At 42.1% G+C, this 23,786-nt stretch overlaps 2 protein-coding genes across 3 annotated transcripts in view; one reads left to right on the forward strand and one right to left on the reverse strand.

Annotated features, from left to right (window-relative positions):
* Window positions 1-1,956: 1,956 nt before the first annotated feature.
* LOC123999427 (tubulin alpha-8 chain-like) lies at window positions 1,957-4,354 on the forward strand. The gene is made up of 4 exons (XM_046305214.1): window positions 1,957-2,001; window positions 2,312-2,534; window positions 2,957-3,105; window positions 3,306-4,354. The coding sequence occupies exons 1-4, from the start codon at window positions 1,999-2,001 to the stop codon at window positions 4,281-4,283; spliced, it is 1,353 nt and encodes a 450-aa protein (XP_046161170.1). The 5' UTR covers window positions 1,957-1,998; the 3' UTR covers window positions 4,284-4,354.
* Window positions 4,355-8,373: 4,019 nt separating this feature from the next.
* The window catches only part of LOC123999425 (lysosome membrane protein 2-like), a 67,681-nt gene continuing 52,268 nt past the window's right edge, over window positions 8,374-23,786 (reverse strand). The window contains exons 9-13 of one of the 2 annotated variants that reach the window (XR_006832450.1): window positions 21,537-21,610; window positions 21,244-21,295; window positions 20,968-21,120; window positions 10,546-13,479; window positions 8,374-10,510 (exon numbers count right to left, since the gene is read on the reverse strand). Coding sequence is in view for 1 of the 2 variants with exons in the window: in XM_046305212.1 (XP_046161168.1) it covers window positions 13,372-13,479; window positions 20,968-21,120; window positions 21,244-21,295; window positions 21,537-21,610 (387 nt within the window). In the remaining variant the exon portion in view is untranslated. Of the gene's footprint in view, window positions 13,480-20,967; window positions 21,121-21,243; window positions 21,296-21,536; window positions 21,611-23,786 lie in introns of both variants that reach the window. The other variant, XM_046305212.1, reaches the window with a different exon arrangement.

Raw genomic sequence — 23,786 nt, forward strand, 5'->3', positions numbered from 1 at the left:
AGGACCACTGGAGCATCCCCAGTGGCTCTGTGTGTTTTAGCATCCCCAGTGGCTCTGTGTGTTTAGCATCCCCAGTGGCTCTGTGTGTTTAGCATCCCCAGTAGCTCTGTGTGTTTAGCATCCCCAGTGGCTCTGTGTGTTTAGCATCCCCAGTGGCTCTGTGCGTTTTAGCATCCCCAGTGGCTCTGTGTGTTTAGCATCCCCAGTGGCTCTGTGCGTTTAGCATCCCCAGTGGCTCTGTGTGTTTAGCATCCCCAGTGGCTCTGTGCGTTTAGCATCCCCAGTGGCTCTGTGTGTTTTAGCATCCCCAGTGGCTCTGCAAGGCGGAGAGGATGTTCTCCACAGCTGGACTGCTAACCAAGCACCATCGCATGAGCCTGAAGCCACAGACTCTGGCCAAACTCGTGCTTCTAAAAAGGAATGCAAAGGCATTGTAGACTGAGACTTATAAGGTATTTTACTTTGAATTTGTATTTATTTATTTATTTTAAATTCTTATTTACATTGACGGCCTAACAAAAGACGAAAGGCTTCCTGCGGGGACAGGGGCCTGGGACTAAAAAGGTTAAATAAATACAATATAAATATAGGAAAAAACACACATCCCGACAAGAGAGACAACACTACATCAAGAGACACCTAAGACAACAGCATAGCAAGGCAGCAACACATGACAACACAGCATGGTAGCAACACAACATGACAACAACATGGTAGCAACACACCATGGTAGCAGCACATGACAACACAGCATGGTAGAAACACACCATGGTAGCAGCACAAAACATGGTAAAAACATTATTGGGCATAGACAACAGCACAAAGGGCAAGAAGGTAGAGACAAGAATACACATTCATTAAGGTGTCTGTAGTTTAATACGCGTGGCAAAGACTAATGTAAACATTAATAAATAGATTTCTATTAGCTTCCAGAATATTTGTTGCAATGGTGGGGGAGTGTCAAGAGCAGTCATTTTACCTTTATTTAACTATACAAGTCAGTTAAGAACCAATTTTTCAATGACAGCCTAAGAACAGTGGGTTAACTGCCTGTTTAGGGGTAGAACAACCTTGTCAGCTTGGGGGTTTGAACTTGCAACCTTCCGGTTACAAGTCCAACACTCTAACCACTAGGCTACCCTTCCGCCCCATTTAGTGTATATATGAACTCATTAGTCACAACCGATAGCAACAATCAAAGTCAGAGAGGAAGAGGGGAAGCGAGAGGTTTTACTCGTCCAAAATCTGTCCGCGTGAGATAAGACCTTTTCGTATGGAGGTCTATGAGAGACTGTTGAATTATGTGAGGCTTATTTGATCCAATAGAAGTTTTGTCATCTTTAGGCTGTTAAAAATGTACTGATTGACATAAGTGGATGCACGTGGCATTCCGTAAACTTTGAGAAAAATAACTTTGTTGTTCACACAGCAATCTGCCCTCTCATTAGCTAGAATGGCCCCACATGATCTCGCATGCCTTCAATCATTGAGGACTTGTATTTCCATTGTTAGAGTGATAACTCGGCTATCTTGTCAATATTACAGGATCATCGCTCCTGTTCACAGTAAATTGGGTCCGCGGAGAAAAAATGTTTGATTGGTTCTATAGTTTCATCATGTTCTGTTAACATGACGACAAAGTGTATTTATTGCTTCATTTAAAAACCCTGACAACAATGCAACACAACATTGTAATTTCTACATTTTAGAATGATTTGAAAGCTACTAGGCCGAGATCGTTATAAAAAAAAAACAGACACTCCCCCTTTCAAAGGTCAATTGAAAGCCACACCTACTATACCTGATGCTATATAAACTGATCACAGGAGGGAACTTGTCAGTGAATGTGTTCAAAGGTGAGTGTGTTGGTTAAGTTCTAAGTTAAGTTCTAAGTTAAGTTGGAAAATGTAGGTAGACCCTCTATGGACATTAACTATGTGTAAAACTGTTTGACAGCTTTAACTACTCAAAGACACCTATCCCAGGACTGCAAAGAGAATGGTAAGTACATTTTCATTAGCTGGTTGGGTTTTTCTTTGGAATTGTACACCCCCCCCCCCTACCCTATACCCTAAACAGTTACTGTAGAAGCTACATTTAATTAAAGTAGACAAGGAGTTGGATCAAAATGGGTGTTGGCAGCCAATGTTCCTTCTCCTCCTAGCTTGTGTTGTATTGGGACTATGATTTCTGCTCTCCAGAGACTGGGCTCACAATCCCTCAACTTCATAACAGTTCACACCATTCTCTCTCTGACTTTTCAAAATGATTATTGTTGGCCTAAGGAGTTTCTTTTTTTAAAATTTGACAGAGGGAGTGCATTTCTGTCCACATTGGACAAGCAGGAGTCCAGATGGGCAATGCATGCTGGGAGTTGTATTGTCTGGAGCATGGTTTCCAGCCAGATGGGACCATCCATGAGAACACTGCTCCTCAATTGACTGACTCATCGTTTGGCACTTTCTTCAGTGAGACTGGGGCTGGGAAATATGTTCCCAGGGCCATCTTCTTAGATCTGGAGCCTACTGTTGTGGGTGAGGAAGAGGAAGCTGCATGTATAGTCGTTGTCTGCCTTAACCTGGTCTCAAATCTGTTTTGTGCTTTTGCTTACACCTACATTTATTGTCATTGAATGACCTTAAAGAGTTTTGAAGACTGCACAAACAGATCTGGGAGCAGGCTCTGTCTGCCCCAAATTGGCAAACAGTTCATGGTATGCATTTTGTAATGATTCAGTGTTTAGCCTTTGATGCTGTTCTGTCCTGTGTGGTATAACATTGCCTTCTTATAGTGTTCATATCCATGTCCATGATTTGTTGTAGATGAGATCAGGAATGGTATAACATTGCCTTATATTGTGTTCATATCCATGTCTATGATTTGTTGTAGATGAGATCAGGAATGGTATAACATTGCCTTATATTGTGTTCATATCCATGTCCATGATTTGTTGTAGATGAGATCAGGAATGGCCACTACCGTCAGCTGTATCACCCTGAACAACTCATCAGTGGCAAGGAAGACGCTGCCAATAACTACGCTCGTGGCCATTACACCATCGGCAAGGAGATTGTGGACTCTGTCATGGACAGGATGCGTAAAATGGTGCGTTGTTGAATGTTTAAAGGGCCACTGCTGTTTACTATCCAGTTTAGATCCTTTAAATTGATTATTGACTGGTTAGCTTGGCTCAACTATCATAACCCCCAAAAATAAGATTGTTTTACTGCTGATTGTTTAGTTTAAATCTTTCAAAGATCCAACTTTGGGTGAATTACTAATGATCCCATGTCTTCTGTCATCAGGCTGACCAATGCACTGGACTACAAGGGTTCCTCATCTTCCATAGTTTTGGCGGAGGGACCGGCTCTGGTTTTGGGGCCCTGTTGATGGAACGCCTGTCTGTGGATTACGGCAAGAAGTCCAAACTAGAATTCTCAGTCTACCCTGCTCCCCAGGTGTCCACGGCAGTGGTGGAGCCCTACAACTCCATCCTGACCACCCACACCACCCTGGAGCACTCGGACTGCTCTTTCATGGTGGACAACGAGGCCATCTTTGACATCTGCAAGCGTAACCTGGGAGTGGAGCGGCCATCTTACACCAACCTGAACCGCCTCATCGCCCAGATTGTCTCCTCCATCACAGCCTCCCTGCGCTTCGATGGAGCTCTCAACGTAGACCTGACAGAGTTCCAGACCAACCTTGTGCCTTACCCCCGTATCCACTTTCCCCTGGTCACCTATGCCCCCATCATCTCAGTAGAAAAGGCCTACCACGAGCAGCTCTCTGTCCCCGAGATCACCAACTCCTGCTTTGAGCCGGCTAACCAGATGGTGAAGTGTGATCCCAGACGCGGCAAGTACATGGCCTGCTGCTTGTTGTACCGCGGCGACGTGGTTCCCAAAGATGTCAACGCAGCCATCGCCAGCATCAAGACCCGGCGCAGCATCCAGTTTGTAGATTGGTGTCCCACTGGGTTCAAGGTGGGGATCAACTACCAACCCCCTACGGTGGTTCCTGGAGGAGACCAGGCCAAGGTCCAGAGGGCTGTGTGTATGCTGAGTAACACCACAGCCATCGCTGAGGCTTGGAGTCGTCTGGACCACAAGTTTGACCTGATGTATGCAAAGAGAGCCTTCGTGCACTGGTACGTGGGTGAGGGCATGGAGGAGGGGGAGTTTTCTGAGGCCAGAGAGGACATGGCTGCTCTGGAGAAGGACTATGAGGAGGTGGGGGCAGACTCTGGGGATGCCTGTGAGGACGAGGAGGATGAATACTAAATCCTGTTTGACCGTCCTTGTTCTACAGTAACGTCTAATAAAAACAAATGTTTTGAGTTGTACCTTTCATACATCGCTGTGTCATTTAGAGTTTTTTTAAAAGATGGCTTGGTTGGCATTTGGTTGTAACTAGGTTGAAGGGTCACATGATGGGTTAGTTAAGTTTTTGTGGGAGATGCTGATTGGTCCTCATTATTGTTTTTGCCTTGCTGATCATGCTAGCGGTCATAACAAATGTTCCCTCCAAGCTGTGCTCAGGCATGCAGCTCCCCTCAGACTGCCGACAGAGAAATATCAGCATGCACGAGACTGCACTCTACACCATCTTTCTAGTTTCCCCCCCCTTAAAAAAAACACTAGCAATATTTTTCTCTGTGGGAATTGTCAATGTAACATACCGACACAAAATGAACCTTGGCAGACTTGGTGTACAAACTTAATCATTGGTGTAGGATTCTATTGCGTGACTCCGGCAGTACTCTTACAGTCCAGCGCACCCGCATGTTTGACACACGGTAAACTGAGCTGCAGTAGGCCTATACGCAAATTGCCATATGGCTCTGTACCATTCACTTTGAAGTGGACTGATTTTTTTTTTACAGCATAAGCGGTCGTACGTAGATGTGCTTGGTTTCAGATCAAATCGGCAGCTGCCTGTAGCCACCTGTACACATTTGGTTAAATTATTCGCTAGTTTGAGTTATCAGCCCAGTTATAGCTAATTTCTAGTCCGTTTTTAAAGTGCCAGTGTTGTATTTTGAGACTTAGTTTAAGTACCCAATTGGCAGAGGGTAACATGTCCAATCCGCTAATGGTATGGTAACAATGAATTTCATTTTGTAAAGTGGTTGCTTTTTTTTTCAGTCACCTTGTCTGAAAGATACGTGTAATGTCAAACCCTGCATGTTTTACATTTACATTTAAGTCATTTAGCAGACGCTCTTATCCAGAGCGACTTAAGTCTCATGGATTGTTTACCTACATAGAGCATCACACATTTTCTGCTACTGTAGGCTGAATGATAGAACAGCTATTTCCATGTTAAAGGCCTACATTATGATCACGTAGTTTTAAGTAGGCTAACTTAAAGTGGGTACAGACTCTCTTCACACTAAACGTGAGCCAGAATACACAATTTTATTTTGCAACTCGGGAGATGTGAAATTTGCTCAGTTTTGAAAACAAAGGAAACGTTGGTCATGACTGAAGCCAAGCGCGAGTTGGCTTGGGTGTGGTTTGATGGGTGTGGTTTGATGTAGGTGGTTTCTTGGGTGTGGTTTGATGTAGGTGGTTTCTTGGGTGTGGTTTGATGTAGGTGGTTTCTTGGGTGTGGTTTGATGTAGGTGGTTTCTTGGGTGTGGTTTGATGTAGGTGGTTTCTTGGGTGTGGTTTGATGTAGGTGGTTTCTTGGGTGTGGTTTGATGTAGGCGGTTTCTTGGGTGTGGTTTGATGTAGGTGGTTTCTTGGGTGTGTCCTCATCACCAAGCTGTGCCATCTGTTAAAACCTAGCCCAAAAGCAGTTTCCTCCCACTTAAACTTCCTGTAGGTTGAGCTGAATTACAGGTAGATTATGGCGAGATGCAAGTGGAAGCTTTCAATAAATTGGTAGCCTACATCGTAATATGAGAATGCAATTGTTGAATTTATGTAGATATTATGAACAGTTTTGATAACTTCCAAATGTAACTGGTCCATGTAGAATAAGCCCTTTACATAATAGCAAATAATAATAATAATACAGAATACATTTGCTACAAACGAATTAGCAAATCCGATTTGTAACTTTGGCTAGGTAAGTTCGATACCTAGCTAAGGTTAGCTAGCCTGCAGCTAGCATTTTCAAATGACAACTTTACATTTTCAAATGACAACCAGAAGTATCTAGACAATACACAATAAATGTGTATAAGCTATGACCTAACTAAGTTGTAATGAGGTAGCTAGCTAGAGTTAGCTAACGACAGTGGTGGAAAAAGTACCCAATTGTCATAATTTAGTAAAAGTAAAGATAACTTAATATAAAATCACCAAGTAAAATACTACTTGAGTAAAAGTCTAAAAATATTTGGTTTTAAATATACTTAAGTACCAAAAGTAAATGTAATTTCTAAAATATACTCAAGTATCAAAAATGTAAAATTACTTATATTAAGCAAACCAGGTGAGACTATTTTAAATAAATGTATTTATCGATAGCCAGAGAGCTGCTATAACACTCAGACACAAACTAAGCATTTGTGTTTAGTGAGTCCGCCAGATCAGAGGCAGTAGAGATGACCAGGGATGTTTTCTTGATAAGTGTGTGAATTGGACCATATTCCTGTCTTGCTAAGCATTCAAAATGTAACGAGTACTTTTGGGTGTCAGTAAAAGTCAAATTTGTCAAATAAATAGTAAAGTACCACAAATGACTTAAATAGTACTTTAAAATATTTTACTAAAGTACTTTACACTACTGGCTAGCGAAGCAGTCTAGCTAACGTTAGCTAGCGAGGCAGGCTAGCTAAGCTGTACTTTCTTTGCTAAAAATATTATCTGCCTTGCTAGCTGAAGTTAGCTAACCTGCCTTGCTTTATCAAACGATAGCTACCTACATAACCAGCAAAATGTTATCTAGTGTCGTTAGCTAAATTACACAAGAGAGGTCATTATATTCCAGTATCTCTGGTTATACCCACCACCACCGGCCATTGCACACCAAGCTAGTGTTACTGGTGCAGACTTTGGGACCAACGAACCCCAACCACCTATAACACAAACTAAGGTCCTTCAGCAGGGCATTCAAAGGATATAACTTTGGTTGTGGAAACATGGTCGCAGCAGCGCTTTTCAACCTCAGGAGGCTGAAGAAATTTGGCTTGTCACCAAAAACACTCACAAACTTTTACAGATGCTCAATTGAGAACATCCTGTCAGTCTGTATCGCAGCCTGGTACGGCAACTGCGCCGCCCACAACCGTAAGGCTCTCCAGAGGGTAGTGAGGTCTGCACAACGCATCACCGGGGACAAACTACCTGCCCTCCAGGACACCTACACCACCCGATGTCACAGGAAGGACAAAAAGATCATCAAGGAGAACAACCACCCGAGCCACTGCCTGTTCACCCTGCTATCATCCAGAAGGCGAGGTCAGTACAGGTGCATCAAAGCAGGGACCGAGAGACTGAAAAACAGCTTATATCTCAAAGCCATCAGACTGTTAAACAGCCACCACTAACATTGAGTGGCTGCTGCCAACACACTGACTCAAATCTCTATCCACTTTAATAATTAAAAATTGGATGTAATAAATGTATCACTAGTCACTTTAAACAATGCCACTTTATATAATGTTTACATACCCTACATTACTCATCTCATATGTGTATATACTGTACTCTATACCATCTACTGCATCTTGCCTATGCCGTTCGGCCATCGCTCATCCATATATTTATATGTACATATTCTTATTCTTTGTTGTTGCGAAATTGTTAGATTACTTGTTAGATATTACTGCATGGTCGGAACTAGAAGCACAAGCATTTGGCTACACTCACATTAACATCTGCTAACCGTGTGTATGGGACCAACAAAACATGATTAGATTTGGTCAATCAATATAAGTCTGCCTTCCTTTGAATGCATTGGGGGCACAAATGACACAACAGAGCCCCATTCAACAAAGGGAAGCGAAGTGGACGGAGGGGTGTTTTGAAGATGGAGTTTGTCAATATGATTTGTTAACATAATTGTAATCCAAGCCTTATTTTAATTTACTCATTGTAATGCACTGAGGTTTCAAACTTTGTTTTAGACGAGACCAAAATTGTCCTATTTACACTTTGTAGTGAATATTATCTGACACTGGAGTGTTTCTGACTCATATCGATGCCACATCAAAGGGATTAGTTGCTTTTCAGCAGCATTTACTCTTTAAGCAAAATATTACAACAGTTTTGACGCTCTTCAAGTTGTTCTTATATATATATATATACCTCAGTGTTGCCAAAATATAAATGTGAAGGCTACAGTTGAAGATCATTTATTTGCCATTTTTAAAAGCATGCTGACTGATAACAATAGAAAAACCGAAGAACGACAAACCAATCAAAATGGTTGCTTTTTATTTAATTGTAAATAAGTTTAACATTTTATTTTTTATAAAAAAATATTGTAACTTTTTTTGCAGTCTTTACATTCCAAAAAATAAAGATAACTATGATAAATATAAGGATTATGTTTGACTGCTGCAATGAAAAGCATTCAGCTGTATAACAGGAAACAGGACTTTGGGACTGAGGAAAGTAGTTTAATTACTATGGTGCTCAAGCACAAAACAAGTAGTGCTGTGTGTGTACACTGATGTCTATGGCTGTACATGGAGAATGGTTTTGATTTTATGGTGTATAATTTACCTATGCAATTCTCCTGATAGTTGTTGTATCCCAATTTTGTCCTGTTTCTAATGACTGTTTTACAAAATGCACCATAGAGTCTGACAGTGGATTTAAACCAGCGGAGGCTGCTGAGGGAAGGACAGCTCATAATAATGCCCAGAACGGAGCAAATGGAATGGCATCAAACGCATGGAAACCACTGAAACGTGTTTGATGTATTTGATACCATTCCACGGATTCCGCTCCAGTCATTACCTGGAGCCTGTCCTCACCAATCAAGGTGCCACCAACCTCCTGTGAATGAGGCCCTCTTCATTCAATGTTCTGTAATTCCATTACAGACCAAGGCACATGGTTGCTACAGAGTAAATACAGAGGCCAAAGACAAATGAACATCAAAATATGAAATGACTGATTAGACTTATAATAAGAGAAGAAAACGCTAACAATTACTCATTTTTCAAATTATACATTTCTATTGCTGCTTTTCTATTTTTCAACAAGAATAACTAATACTGAGTACGTAAGTGCATGGCATCTCATAAACAAATGAGTAACAAGTCAAACAGTATCTAATAAATTCACAACAAGTAATCTAACAAAGCAAAAGTTCTGCTAAATTTGTTTGGCATATCATATTAATACGAACAGTCAGCTGGGTTACAAAGTAATGCATCAATAGTTAAGCTCAGAGCACTGAAATGGGATCTGACTCGTTGATTTCAACATTGAGGTGTCAGACTATAGCCTGATTGCCATGTTTGATGGCGTTACCATGCCAACTCCTTGTCACTCATTGTCATGTTCTTTTTTTATATTTTTTTATAGCTAGGCAAGAACACAAACACATTGGCACTCAGGCTACGTTCAGACAGTCATTATGGTGCAATAATCATTCAAGCAAGTCCTGTAGAATCTTCAATTTCAACAATTAACCAAAGAATTACTACGCCATAGAACTACAGCAGTTAAGCAGTTGCACAAAGGCTATTATAGACATAACACAAATGTATATAGTGTCATTAGGAGATGCCATAGAAAATAAACATATCTAGATATCCAAGGAGCCCTTTCTCTCAAGACATTTTCTAGAGAGACAGTCTGCTAATGTGCTCCTATTATTGTCTCACAATACAAAGCAATACACAATTTGGCTTTCAACATCACTGCAAAATGTCTACAATTCCAGTAGTTTGGTATACGATTTAAATGTTTATCTTTGATCCCCAAAATGTTTGCCATTAGGATGACAACCTTGCATCAAAACCTGAAGCTATGGTTTCATCAGCAGCCATGGTAATGCAGAGATAATGTAGAGATAATGTAGAGATAATGTAGAGATAATGTAGTGATGACAATACATTTAGATCATTCAGAACCTGATACATGAGTTAAAAGTTTCAGTCCATTTTTTTTCTGTCAAAAAATATCAACCAAAAAAACACGACGACACATGGACTTCCCTGTATAACAGAAATGCACATTAGTACGCACTCTATTCTATTAGTAAAAACAACAACACTATTCTGGAAATACATTCTAAAGGGATCTGATCTTCAAATTACACATTTTCATTGCCTTAATTCGTTTGTTTCAGACAAGAAGCCCCCCCCCCCACCCCGCACTATAGGGCACAGGACAATTGTCTGATGTGTCAAAAAGCCTCAGAAACAATTCAGTCAAAAAAACCTGTCCTTGTTTTACGCGGTATACAGAGCGCCATAGGTATGTTGGCTCGTTCACAATGGCAGCAATAAGCCAATGATGTGGTATTGTTTTTATAGATCTGCCCAATACAGACCAACACTCACCTAATGAATGTACCAACTGGGGCACAGGAGTCTCACCTAATGAATGTACCAACTGGGCACAGGCGTCTCACCTAATGAATGTACCAACTGGGCACAGGCGTCTCACCTAATGAATGTACCAACTGGGCACAGGCGTCTCACCTAATGAATGTACCAACTGGGGCACAGGAGTCTCACCTATTGAATGTGCCAACTGGGCACAGGAGTCTCACCTATTGAATGTGCCAACTGGGCACAGGAGTCTCACCTATTGAATGTGCCAACTGGGCACAGGAGTCTCACCTAATGAATGTACCAATTGGGGCACAGGAGTCTCACCTAATGAATGTACCAACTGGGCACAGGCGTCTCACCTAATGAATGTACCAACTGGGCACAGGAGTCTCACCTAATGAATGTGCCAACTGGGGCACAGGAGTCTCACCTAATGAATGTACCAACTGGGCACAGGAGTCTCACCTAATGAATGTACCAACTGGGCACAGGAGTCTCATCTAAGGAATGTAGGCAGATGTCACATTTGGAATATCAGATAAGTAACACTTAAAAATGCTCACCTGCAAAATATCACTACATGCAAGTTCAAAGTGAAAGTGATCCATGGATTAGGTATGGATGGGATTGTGGATATGTGAAGGTGATCCATGGATTAGGTATGGATGGGATTGTGGATATGTGAAGGTGATCCATGGATTAGGTATGGATGGGATTGTGGATATGTGAAGGTGATCCATGGATTAGGTATGGATGGGATTGTGGATATGTGAAGGTGATCCATGGATTAGGTATGGATGGGATTGTGGATATGTGAAGGTGATCCATGGATTAGGTATGGATGGGATTGTGGATATGTGAAGGTGATCCATGGATTAGGTATGGATGGGATTGTGGATATGTGAAGGTGATCCATGGATTAGGTATGGATGGGATTGTGGATATGTGAAGGTGATCCATGGATTAGGTATGGATGGGATTGTGGATATGTGAAGGTGATCCATGGATTAGGTATGGATGGGATTGTGGATATGTGAAGGTGATCCATGGATTAGGTATGGATGGGATTGTGGATATGTCCAATAACATAAACATAGTCAGATGGCATTTTTGTTCACTAATTTAAACATATTCAACCAAGTTCTAAAATAAATTTAAACAGTGCATGAACAAATAAAATACGTAGAAATTTAACGATTATAGCTAATGTTACAAATATATTTTTTGTTGTTGTTAGTTTACATATGAATCCAAAATTCATTAAGAAGACACACTCATTACATTAAATATTTAGCCTTCGTTGGTCAGTAGAGCATCTCACCACTTCCTTGACCTTCTTTGACACGTTACAGTTTTATAATAATAATCATTTTTGAAGCCGTCTCGTGATGCACAAGGTGTGTAGTTTCTAGCATAGTGCCCCTGAGAATGGAATGATACCTGAATAATGTACACACGTCTTAAGGACACATCTTTAGGACACATATTTAGGGCACATCTTTAGGACACATCTTAAGGACACATCTTTAGGGCACATCTTTAGGGCACATCTTAAGGACACATCTTTAGGACACATCTTTATGGCACATCTTTAGGACATATCTTAAGGACACATTTTAAGGACACATCTTTATGGCACATCTTTAGGACATATCTTTAGGACACATCTTAAGGACACATCTTTAGGACACACAACCAGGGGTGGTTTCCCAGATACAGATTAAGGGTTCAATTCAATCAGCTCCACTTTAGGCAACATCCTAATAGCAGTTGTTTTGAGGGTGTCGGGGGTGGAACTGCATTCGATCTGTCAATCAATCAATCAATCAATCAATCAATCAATCAATCAATTAATCAAATGTATTTATAAAGCCTTTTTTTAAACAAAATGTTGAATAAAAGGTATCAAACAGTTTATATTTTATATCATGTTTGAAACAGCTGGTCAAATTGGCCATGTACTGTATGTCAACACTTCGGGAAGATTAGCCCCATTTTGTGGGTTAACAGGGACTTCGGGAAAATTAGCCCCATTTTGTGAGTTAACAGGGACTTCGGGAAGATTAGCCCCATTGTGTGGGTTAACAGGGACTTCGGGAAGATTAGCCCCATTGTGTGGGTTAACAGGGACTTCGGGAAGATTAGCCCCATTGTGTGGGTTAAACAGGGACTTCGGGAAGATTAGGCCCATTGTGTGGGTTAAACAGGGACTCCGGGAAGATTAGGCCCATTGTGTGGGTTAAACAGGGACTTCGGGAAGATTAGGCCCATTGTGTGGGTTAAACAGGGACTTCGGGAAGATTAGCCCCATTGTGTGGGTTAAACAGGGACTTCGGGAAGATTAGGCCCATTGTGTGGGTTAAACAGGGACTTCGGGAAGATTAGGCCCATTGTGTGGGTTAAACAGGGACTTCGGGAAGATTAGGCCCATTGTGTGGGTTAAACAGGGACTTCGGGAAGATTAGCCCCATTGTGTGGGTTAAACAGGGACTTCGGGAAGATTAGCCCCATTGTGTGGGTTAAACAGGGACTTCGGGAAGATTAGGCCCATTGTGTGGGTTAAACCGGATCCAAATAAACAAAGTAACAAAACAAAAAAACGAAGACATATCAAAGTAGTCTAACTAGTGCCACAATGATTTACAATGATCCAGCCCTGAACAGCAACTCACACTGATATATATGATATACAGATGTAGGATCGTAATTTGATCACTCTTTTGTTTCTGAGAATTGCAAACTTGCAGTGTTTTTGACTTTTAAAAACCCTACAAAAATTTCCATTAATTATAATCCACATAATTCACATTTCCTGTTGCAGCAGGATTATTTTACTGCTGTAGCAAACTGGTTCATATTAAGATCCTACATCTGTCTCTCCATAAACCCTTCCCATTCCCTCCTCAAGACTTGTCAATAACGGGAGTCAAGGCAACATAGCTGCTGCCATTTTTTTCGTCACCCTCCTTGTTGCTCACGGGGGAATAAGATGTGTCTTCCTTTGTTGACTTCTATAGATGAAGACAGCGGAGGGATGGAGAGAATGGAGGATGGAGTAGAGAGCAAGAGTGGAGTGAGAGAAAGAGAGTAGAATTGGAGAGAGAGAGAAGGTGGAGTGAGAGAGCGAGAGAGGAGAGAGTGGAGAGAAAGAGTGGAGGGAGAGAAAGAGAGATAGTGGCAAAAGAGAGAGAGTGGAGAGAGAAAGGGAGAGTGATATAGGAGACAAGAGAGTGGAAGGAGAAACAGAGAGTGGAGAGAGAGAGATAGTGGAGGGAGAGAGAGTGGAGGGAGAAACAGAGAGTGGAGAGAGAGAGAGTGGAGGGAGGGAGGGAGGGAGGGAGAGAGTGGAGAGGAAGAGAGAGTGGAGGGAGGGAGGGAGAGTGGAGGGAGAGAGTAGAGGGAGGGAGTGGAGCGAAAGAGTAGAGAGAGGGGATAGTAGAGGGAGGTAGAAAGTGGAGGGAGAGAGGGAGGGAGACAGTGGAGGGAGAGAGGGATGGAGACAGTGGAGGGAGAGAGGGATGGAGACAGTGGAGGGAGAGAGGGATGGAGACAGTGGAGGGAGAGAGGGATGGAGACAGTGGAGTGGAGGGAGAGAGGGATGGAGACAGTGGAGGGAGAGAGGGATGGAGACAGTGGAGGGAGAGAGGGATGGAGACAGTGGAGGGAGAGAGGGATGGAGACAGTGGAGGGAGAGAGGGATAGAGACAGTGGAGGGAGAGAGGGATGGAGACAGTGGAGGGAGAGAGGGATGGAGACAGTGGAGGGAGAGAGGGATGGAGACAGTGGAGGGAGAGAGGGATGGAGACAGTGGAGGGAGAGAGGGATGGAGACAGTGGAGGGAGAGAGGGATGGAGACAGTGGAGGGAGAGAGGGATGGAGACAGTGGAGGGAGAGAGGGATGGAGACAGTGGAGGGAGAGAGGGATGGAGACAGTGGAGGGAGAGTGGGATGGAGACAGTGGAGGGAGAGAGGGTTGGAGACAGTGGAGGGAGAGAGGGATGGAGACAGTGGAGGGAGAGAGGGATGGAGACAGTGGAGGGAGAGAGGGATGGAGACAGTGGAGGGAGAGAGGGATGGAGACAGTGGAGGGAGAGAGGGATGGAGACAGTGGAGGGAGAGAGGGATGGAGACAGTGGAGGGAGAGAGGGATGGAGACAGTGGAGGGAGAGAGGGTTGGAGACAGTGGAGGGAGAGAGGGATGGAGACAGTGGAGGGAGAGAGGGATGGAGACAGTGGAGGGAGAGAGGGATGGAGACAGTGGAGGGAGAGAGGGATGGAGACAGTGGAGGGAGAGAGGGATGGAGACAGTGGAGGGAGAGAGGGATGGAGACAGTGGAGGGAGAGAGGGATGGAGACAGTGGAGGGAGAGAGGGATGGAGACAGTGGAGGGAGAGAGGGATGGAGACAGTGGAAGGAGAGAGGGATGGAGACAGTGGAGGGAGAGAGGGATGGAGACAGTGGAGGGAGAGAGGGATAGAGACAGTGGAGGGAGAGAGGGATGGAGACAGTGGAGGGAGAGAGGGATGGAGACAGTGGAGGGAGAGAGGGATGGAGACAGTGGAAGGAGAGAGGGATGGAGACAGTGGAGGGAGAGAGGGATGGAGACAGTGGAGGGAGAGAGGGATAGAGACAGTGGAGGGAGAGAGGGATGGAGACAGTGGAGGGAGAGAGGGATGGAGACAGTGGAGGGAGAGAGGGATGGAGACAGTGGAGGGAGAGAGGGATGGAGACAGTGGAGGGAGAGAGGGATGGAGACAGTGGAGGGAGAGAGGGATAGAGACAGTGGAGGGAGAGAGGGATGGAGACAGTGGAGGGAGAGAGGGATGGAGACAGTGGAGGGAGAGAGGGATGGAGACAGTGGAGGGAGAGAGGGATGGAGACAGTGGAGGGAGAGAGGGATGGAGACAGTGGAGGGAGAGAGGGATGGAGACAGTGGAGGGAGAGAGGTAGAGAGTGGTTACTTATAGTACCAATCGAGCGAACAAAACATTGAACAAAATAGCTTGTCAGGATCATAATCTTTCAGATACAGTGTTTGTTGTACAGTCATGCATGTCCTATCAGCGGGGACATATTTGACTGTATAAAGGAACAGTTGGACACAGATTAAGTTTAGTCCTGCAGAATTTCCATTGAGCATGTTTTTTTCTTTCTCTTCAGGACTAGGCTTAAAGAATACATTAAACTTCATTCTGAACAGAAACACAAAGGAAGTCTTGCATACCGGACTGTTAGAATGGGTTAAAATGCACTGGTTAATACAGTCACTATATCATGGTCTTATCAGAGTTAAGAAAATAGTCAATTTGAGACCTATTTTATTTTCGAATATTAGATTTGAATTTAATGTTATGATGCAGAATGCACTACGACCTTTATAAAAAAAACGTGTTGTGAAAGAAAGATGTTAACAACTGGTCAGAAAGAGAACAGTAAAGAACTGCATCATGTTGTCTTCATGTTGTCATCATGTTGTCATTATGTTGTCATCATGTTGTCATCATGTTGTCTTATGTTGTCATCATGTTGTCATCATGTTGTCATCATGTTGTCATCATGTTGTCATCATGTTGTCTTCATGTTGTCATCATGTTGTCATCATGTTGTCATCATGTTGTCATCATGTTGTCATTATGTTGTCATCATGTTGTCTTCATGTTGTCATCATGTTGTCATCATGTTGTCTTCATGTTGTCTTCATGTTGTCATCATGTTGTCATCATGTTGTCATCATGTTGTTTCATGTTGTCTTCATGTTGTCAGTGTTCATGTTGTCATCAGTTGTTTATATATGTTGTCTTCATGTTGTTTTCATGTTGGTTCATGTTGTCTTCATGTTGTCATATGTTGTCAGGGTTTATACCTTAGGGGTTATCTTTGTTTTCTTTATTATTTGGTTAGGTCAGGGTGTGACAAGGATGGTGTGTTTGGGTTTTTGTATTGTCTAGGGGTTTATATATGTCTAGTGTTTATATATGTCTAGTGTTTATATATGTCTAGGGGTTTATATATGTCTAGGGGTTTATATATGTCTAGGGGTTTAGGGGTTTATATATGTCTAGGGGTTTATATATGTCTAGTGTTTATATATGTCTAGGGGTTTATATATGTCTAAGGGGGTTTCTAGGGTGTTTATATATGTCTAGGGTTTATATATGTCTAGTGTTTATATATGTCTAGGGGTTTATATATGTCTAGGGGTTTATATATGTCTAGGGGTTTGTATTGTCTAGGGGTTTATATATGTCTAGGGGTTTATATATGTCTAGGGGTTTATATATGTCTAGGGGTTTATATATGTCTAGGGGTTTATATATGTCTAGGGGTTTATATATGTCTAGGGGTTTATATATGTCTAGGGGTTTATATATGTCTAGGGGGGGGGTTCTAGTCTAGGGGTTTTTATATGTCTAGGGGGGGTTTCTAGTCTAGGGGTTTATATATGTCTAGGGGGTTTATATATGACTAGTGTTTATATATGTCTAGGGGTTTATATATGTCTAAGGGGGTTCTAGTCTAGTGTTTATATATGTCTAGGGGTTTATATATGTCTAGGGGTTTATATATGTCTAGGGGTTTATATATGTCTAGGGGTTTATATATGTCTAGGGGTTTATATATTGTCTAGTGTTTATATATGTCTAGGGGTTTATATATGTCTAGGGGTTTATATATGTCTAGGGGTTTATATATTGTCTAGTGTTTATATATGTCTAGGGGTTTATATATGTCTAGGGGGGGTTTCTAGTCTAGTGTTTATATATGTCTAGGGGTTTATATATGTCTAGGGGTTTATATATGTCTAGGGGTTTATATATGTCTAGGGGTTTATATATGTCTAGGGGTTTATATATGTCTAGGGGTTTATATATTGTCTAGTGTTTATATATGTCTAGGGGTTTATATATGTCTAGGGGGGGGTTCTAGTCTAGTGGTTTATATATGTCTAGGGGTTTATATATGTCTAGGGGTTTATATATGTCTAGGGGTTTATATATGTCTAGGGGTTTATATATATCTAGGGGTTTATATATGTCTATTTTTGCCTAGATTGGTTCTCAATCAGAGGCAGCTGTTTATCGTTGTCTCTGATTGGGAACCATATTTAGGTAGCCATATTCCTTGGGTATTTTGTGGGTTAGTGTCTATGTAAAGTTGCCTGTGTCAGCACCAGTGTTTATAGCGTCACGGTCAGTTTGTTTCATTCATTCATTCTTCCTTTAATAAAGAGGAAATTATTCTCATCACGCTGAGCCTTGGTCGCCTCGTTACAACGAACGCATGTTGAGAGAAGAAGTGTCTTGTGACCAACCAAACCACAGCCTTAAGTTCTACAGTATTCTCTATTCTTCTGTGTCTCCTCATAGAAAAAGATATAGGAACACTGGAATGGACATCGGGTAACCTAGTAACAGCCATCTTTTAGGGTTCATGACCTAGCTTCTCGTCTTTTAATAGGATCTCTATAAATTTAGTTGGCGTACCTATTCTGTCTACAACATGACTTTCACGTTCCCCATTTGTGATATTTCTTGCTGCCATTTTAAAGTACTTTATAGTTGAGGGCCAGGCCAGGACTTATTCTTGACTTGACCCTGGAACCGCTCTGGGCTCTAACTATAGTTTATTGAAAAAGAGAAAAACACTGTTGTCCTGCTCCTCCCTGACACAGGCCCTCAACACTCTATCTTCCCAGAGAAACACAGGTCAGTATCCTGGGGAGGTCTAATCCACTGCCAACAGAATATATCTGCCTGTGTGAGCGTGGGTTTGATTAAGTCTAACACACCCGCTCCCCTCCCTGCCGAACTTTCCCACCAGTCTTTCACTGTTCTATATATAAAATAAAATAAATATACAAAAGCAAGGAGGAACTAAGAAAAGGGGTGGCAGGTAGTCTAGTGGTTAGAGTGTAGAGGGCAGGTAGTCTAGTGGTTAGAGTGTAGAGGCGGCAGGTAGTCTAGTGGTTAGAGTGTAGAGGCGGCAGGTAGTCTAGTGGTTAGAGTGTAGAGAGGCGGCAGGTAGTCTAGTGGTTAGAGTGTAGAGGCGGCAGGTAGTCTAGTGGTTAGAGTGTAGAGGAGGTAGGTAGTCTAGTGGTTAGAGTGTAGAGGCGGCAGGTAGTCTAGTGGTTAGAGTGTAGAGGCGGCAGGTAGTCTAGTGGTTAGAGTGTAGAGGCGGCAGGTAGTCTAGTGGTTAGAGTGTAGAGGCGGCAGGTAGTCTAGTGGTTAGAGTGTAGAGGTGGCAGGTAGTCTAGTGGTTAGAGTGTAGAGGAGGCAGGTAGTCTAGTGGTTAGAGTGTAGAGGAGGCAGGTAGTCTAGTGGTTAGAGTGTAGAGGTGGCAGGTAGTCTAGTGGTTAGAGTGTAGAGGAGGCAGGTAGTCTAGTGGTTAGAGTGTAGAGGCGGTAGGTAGTCTAGTGGTTAGAGTGTAGAGGCGGCAGGTAGTCTAGTGGTTAGAGTGTAGAGGAGGCAGGTAGTCTAGTGGTTAGAGTGTAGAGGCGGTAGGTAGTCTAGTGGTTAGAGTGTAGAGGAGGCAGGTAGTCTAGTGGTTAGAGTGTAGAGGCGGCAGGTAGTCTAGTGGTTGGTTAGAGTGTAGAGTGTAGAGGCAGGTAGTCTAGTGGTTAGAGTGTAGAGGCGGCTAGTGGTTAGAGGTAGCCTAGTGGTTAGAGTGTAGAGGGCGGCAGGTAGCCTAGTGGTTAGAGTGTAGAGGCAGGGCAGGTAGCCTAGTGGTTAGAGTGTAGAGGCGGCAGGTAGCCTAGTGGTTAGAGTGTAGAGGCGGCAGGTAGCCTAGTGGTTAGTGTGTAGAGGCGGCAGGTAGCCTAGTGGTTAGAGTGTAGAGGCGGCAGGTAGTCTAGTGGTTAGAGTGTAGAGGCGGCAGGTAGTCTAGTGGTTAGAGTGTAGAGGCGGCAGGTAGTCTAGTGGTTAGAGTGTAGAGGCGGAAGGTAGCCTAGTGGTTAGAGTGTAGAGGCGGCAGGTAGCCTAGTGGTTAGAGTGTAGAGGCGGCAGGTAGTCTAGTGGTTAGAGTGTAGAGGCGGCAGGTAGTCTAGTGGTTAGAGTGTAGAGGTGGCAGGTAGTCTAGTGGTTAGAGTGTAGAGGAGGCAGGTAGTCTAGTGGTTAGAGTGTAGAGGAGGCAGGTAGTCTAGTGGTTAGAGTGTAGAGGTGGCAGGTAGTCTAGTGGTTAGAGTGTAGAGGAGGCAGGTAGTCTAGTGGTTAGAGTGTAGAGGGCGGTAGGTAGTCTAGTGGTTGGTTAGAGTGTAGTCTAGGCGGCAGGTAGTCTAGTGGTTAGAGTGTAGAGGAGGCAGGTAGTCTAGTGGTTAGAGTGTAGAGGAGGCAGGTAGTCTAGTGGTTAGAGTGTAGAGGCGGCAGGTAGTCTAGTGGTTAGAGTGTAGAGGAGGCAGGTAGTCTAGTGGTTAGAGTGTAGAGGCGGCAGGTAGTCTAGTGGTTAGAGTGTAGAGGGGGCAGGTAGTCTAGTGGTTAGAGTGTAGAGGCGGCAGGTAGCCTAGTGGTTAGAGTGTAGAGGAGCAGGTAGTCTAGTGGTTAGAGTGTAGAGGAGGCAGGTAGTCCTAGTGGTTAGAGTGTAGAGGCGGCAGGTAGCCTAGTGGTTAGTGTGTAGAGAGGCGGCAGGTAGCCTAGTGGTTAGAGTGTAGAGGCGGCAGGTAGCCTAGTGGTTAGTAGAGTGTAGAGGCGGCAGGTAGCCTAGTGGTTAGAGTGTAGAGGAGAGGCGGCAGGTAGTCTAGTGGTTAGAGTGTAGAGGCGGCAGGTAGTCTAGTGGTTAGAGTGTAGAGGGTCTAGTGGTTAGAGTGTAGAGGTGGCAGGTAGTCTAGTGGTTAGAGTGTAGAGGCGGAAGGTAGCCTAGTGGTTAGAGTGTAGAGGCGGCAGGTAGCCTAGTGGTTAGAGTGTAGAGGCGGCAGGTATTCTAGTGGTTAGAGTGTAGAGGAGGCAGGTAGTCTAGTGGTTAGAGGTAGAGGAGGCAGGTAGTCTAGTGGTTAGAGTGTAGAGGAGGCAGGTAGTCTAGTGGTTAGAGTAGTCTAGTGGTTAGAGTGTAGAGGCGGCAGGTAGCCTAGTGGTAGAGTGGTGGTAGAGGCGGCAGGTAGCCTAGTGGTAGAGGCAGGTAGCCTAGTGGTTAGTGTGGCGGCAGGTAGCCTAGTGGTTAGAGTGGTAGTAGAGTGTAGTGGTGGCAGGTAGCCTAGTGGTTAGAGTGTAGAGGCGGCAGGTAGTCCTGTGGTTAGAGTGGTTAGAGTGTAGAGGCGGCAGGTAGCCTAGTGGTTAGAGTGTAGAGGCGGCAGGTAGTCTGGTGGTTAGCGTGTAGGACCAGTAACCGAAAGGTTGCTAGATCGAATCCCCGAGCTGACAAGGTAGAAATCTGTCGTTCTGCCCCCTGAACAAGGCAGTTAACCCACTGTTCCTAGGCTGTAATTGTAAATAACAATTTGTTCTTAACTGACTTGCCTCGTTAAATAAATGCTTTTAAAAAAACGGGAAGAAACATGGTCGTGGTCAAACCTTCTGTTTGTATTCGCAGACGATGAGTCCGATGAACACCGGCAGCAGGATGGCCCCCAGACCAACCAGGACAAGAGGGGAGTTGGACACCAGCATCACCATCAGCAACAGTTTGTGGAGCTTCGCCGCCGACACGTCGTCAATCACTACCGTCTGAACAAAACACTTCATGCGATTAAACGCTCGGATTCAAATGAACATTTTCTGAATTGAAATGTCATATTCTACAGAAGTTGTATATTTTCGTGGAGTCAAATGAAACGGTGATTATCTCACCTCATTGATAAACATGACAGGGAAGATGGTCTCGTTTAGGGATTTGGTTTTCCTGTGAAGGAAAATAGATTGTAAGAAAATCACTCAACAATGGAAGGTAATAATATAGATATCATAAAGATTATGAGCTTTATTGTTGATACTTGAACTTGGGTGTTGGTTGTGAGACGGAAATAATTAAACAAAAGAAGGAAATCATTCAGAAACAGAAACTATATGTCTTTAGCTAGCTGGACTTGAGTGGTGGTTGTGAGATGGAAATCATTCAGAAACCATAGACTGTATGTACTCACGGAAAGCCACCGATTCTGTTGATGAGGATGTTGATCTGAGCTCTCTTACTGGCCCGGATAGGAACACCAGTGGTCTGGAAGTGTAGATCAACACAGGCACAGTTTTGATGAGCCATGTGAACTGCAGGTGTAACACTCAATGTACTGGATATTTGATTCATGTCTAGGTTAAACATCTATAACTATAACCTGGTAATGTCTAGGATAAACATCTATAATTATAACCTGGTAATGTCTAGGATAAACATCTATAATTATAACCTGGTAATGTCTAGGTTAAACATCTATAATTATAACCTGGTAATGTCTAGGTTAAACATCTATAATTATAACCTGGTAATGTCTAGGATAAACATCTATAACTATAACCTGGTAATGTCTAGGTTAAACATCTATAATTATAACCTGGTAATGTCTAGGTTAAACATCTATAATTATAACCTGGTAATGTCTAGGTTAAACATCTATAATTATAACCTGGTAATGTCTGGTAATGTCTAGGATAAACATCTATAACTATAACCTGGTAATGTCTAGGTTAAACATCTATAATTATAACCTGGTAATGTCTAGGTTAAACATCTATAATTATAACCTGGTAATGTCTAGGTTAAACATCTATAACTATAACCTGGTAATGTCTAGGTTAAACATCTATAATTATAACCTGGTAATGTCTAGGTTAAACATCTATAATTATAACCTGGTAATGTCTAGGATAAACATCTATAACTATAACCTGGTAATGTCTAGGTTAAACATCTATAATTATAACCTGGTAATGTCTAGGTTAAACATCTATAATTATAACCTGGTAATGTCTAGGTTAAACATCTATAACTATAACCTGGTAATGTCTAGGTTAAACATCTATAATTATAACCTGGTAATGTCTAGGTTAAACATCTATAATTATAACCTGGTAATGTCTAGGTTAAACATCTATAATTATAACCTGGTAATGTCTAGGTTAAACATCTATAATTATAACCTGGTAATGTCTAGGATAAACATCTATAACTATAACCTGGTAATGTCTAGGTTAAACATCTATACTTATAACCTGGTAATGTCTAGGTTAAACATCTATAATTATAACCTGGTAATGTCTAGGTTAAACATCTATAACTATAACCTGGTAATGTCTAGGTTAAACATCTATAACTATAACCTGGTAATGTCTAGGATAAACATCTATAATTATAACCTGGTAATGTCTAGGATAAACATCTATAATTATAACCTGGTAATGTCTAGGATAAACATCTATAACTATAACCTGGTAATGTCTAGGTTAAACATCTATAACTATAACCTGGTAATGTCTAGGTTAAACATCTATAACTATAACCTGGTAATGTCTAGGTTAAACATCTATAATTATAACCTGGTAATGTCTAGGTTAAACATCTATAATTATAACCTGGTAATGTCTAGGTTAAACATCTATAATTATAACCTGGTAATGTCTAGGTTAAACATCTATAATTATAACCTGGTAATGTCTAGGTTAAACATCTATAATTATAACCTGGTAATGTCTAGGATAAACATCTATAATTATAACCTGGTAATGTCTAGGATAAACATCTATAATTATAACCTGGTAATGTCTAGGATAAACATCTATGATTATAACCTGGTAATGTCTAGGATAAACATCTATGATTATAACCTGGTAATGTCTAGGTTAAACATCTATAATTATAACCTGGTAATGTCTAGGTTAAACATCTATAATTATAACCTGGTAATGTCTAGGTTAAACATCTATAATTATAACCTGGTAATGTCTAGGTTAAACATCTATAATTATAACCTGGTAATGTCTAGGTTAAACATCTATAATTATAACCTGGTAATGTCTAGGTTAAACATCTATAATTATAACCTGGTAATGTCTAGGTTAAACATCTATAATTATAACCTGGTAATGTCTAGGTTAAACATCTAACTATAACCTGGTAATGTCTAGGATAAACATCTATGATTATAACCTGGTAATGTCTAGGTTAAACATCTATAATTAGAACCTGGTAATGTCTAGGTTAAACATCTATAATTATAACCTGGTAATGTCTAGGATAAACATCTATAATTATAACCTGGTAATGTCTAGGATAAACATCTATAATTATAACCTGGTAATGTCTAGGATAAACATCTATAACTATAACCTGGTAATGTCTAGGTTAAACATCTATAATTATAACCTGGTAATGTCTAGGATAAACATCTATAATTATAACC

This window comes from Oncorhynchus gorbuscha, linkage group LG16 (genome assembly GCF_021184085.1).
Source record: "Oncorhynchus gorbuscha isolate QuinsamMale2020 ecotype Even-year linkage group LG16, OgorEven_v1.0, whole genome shotgun sequence".
NCBI classification, from domain to species: domain Eukaryota; kingdom Metazoa; phylum Chordata; class Actinopteri; order Salmoniformes; family Salmonidae; genus Oncorhynchus; species Oncorhynchus gorbuscha.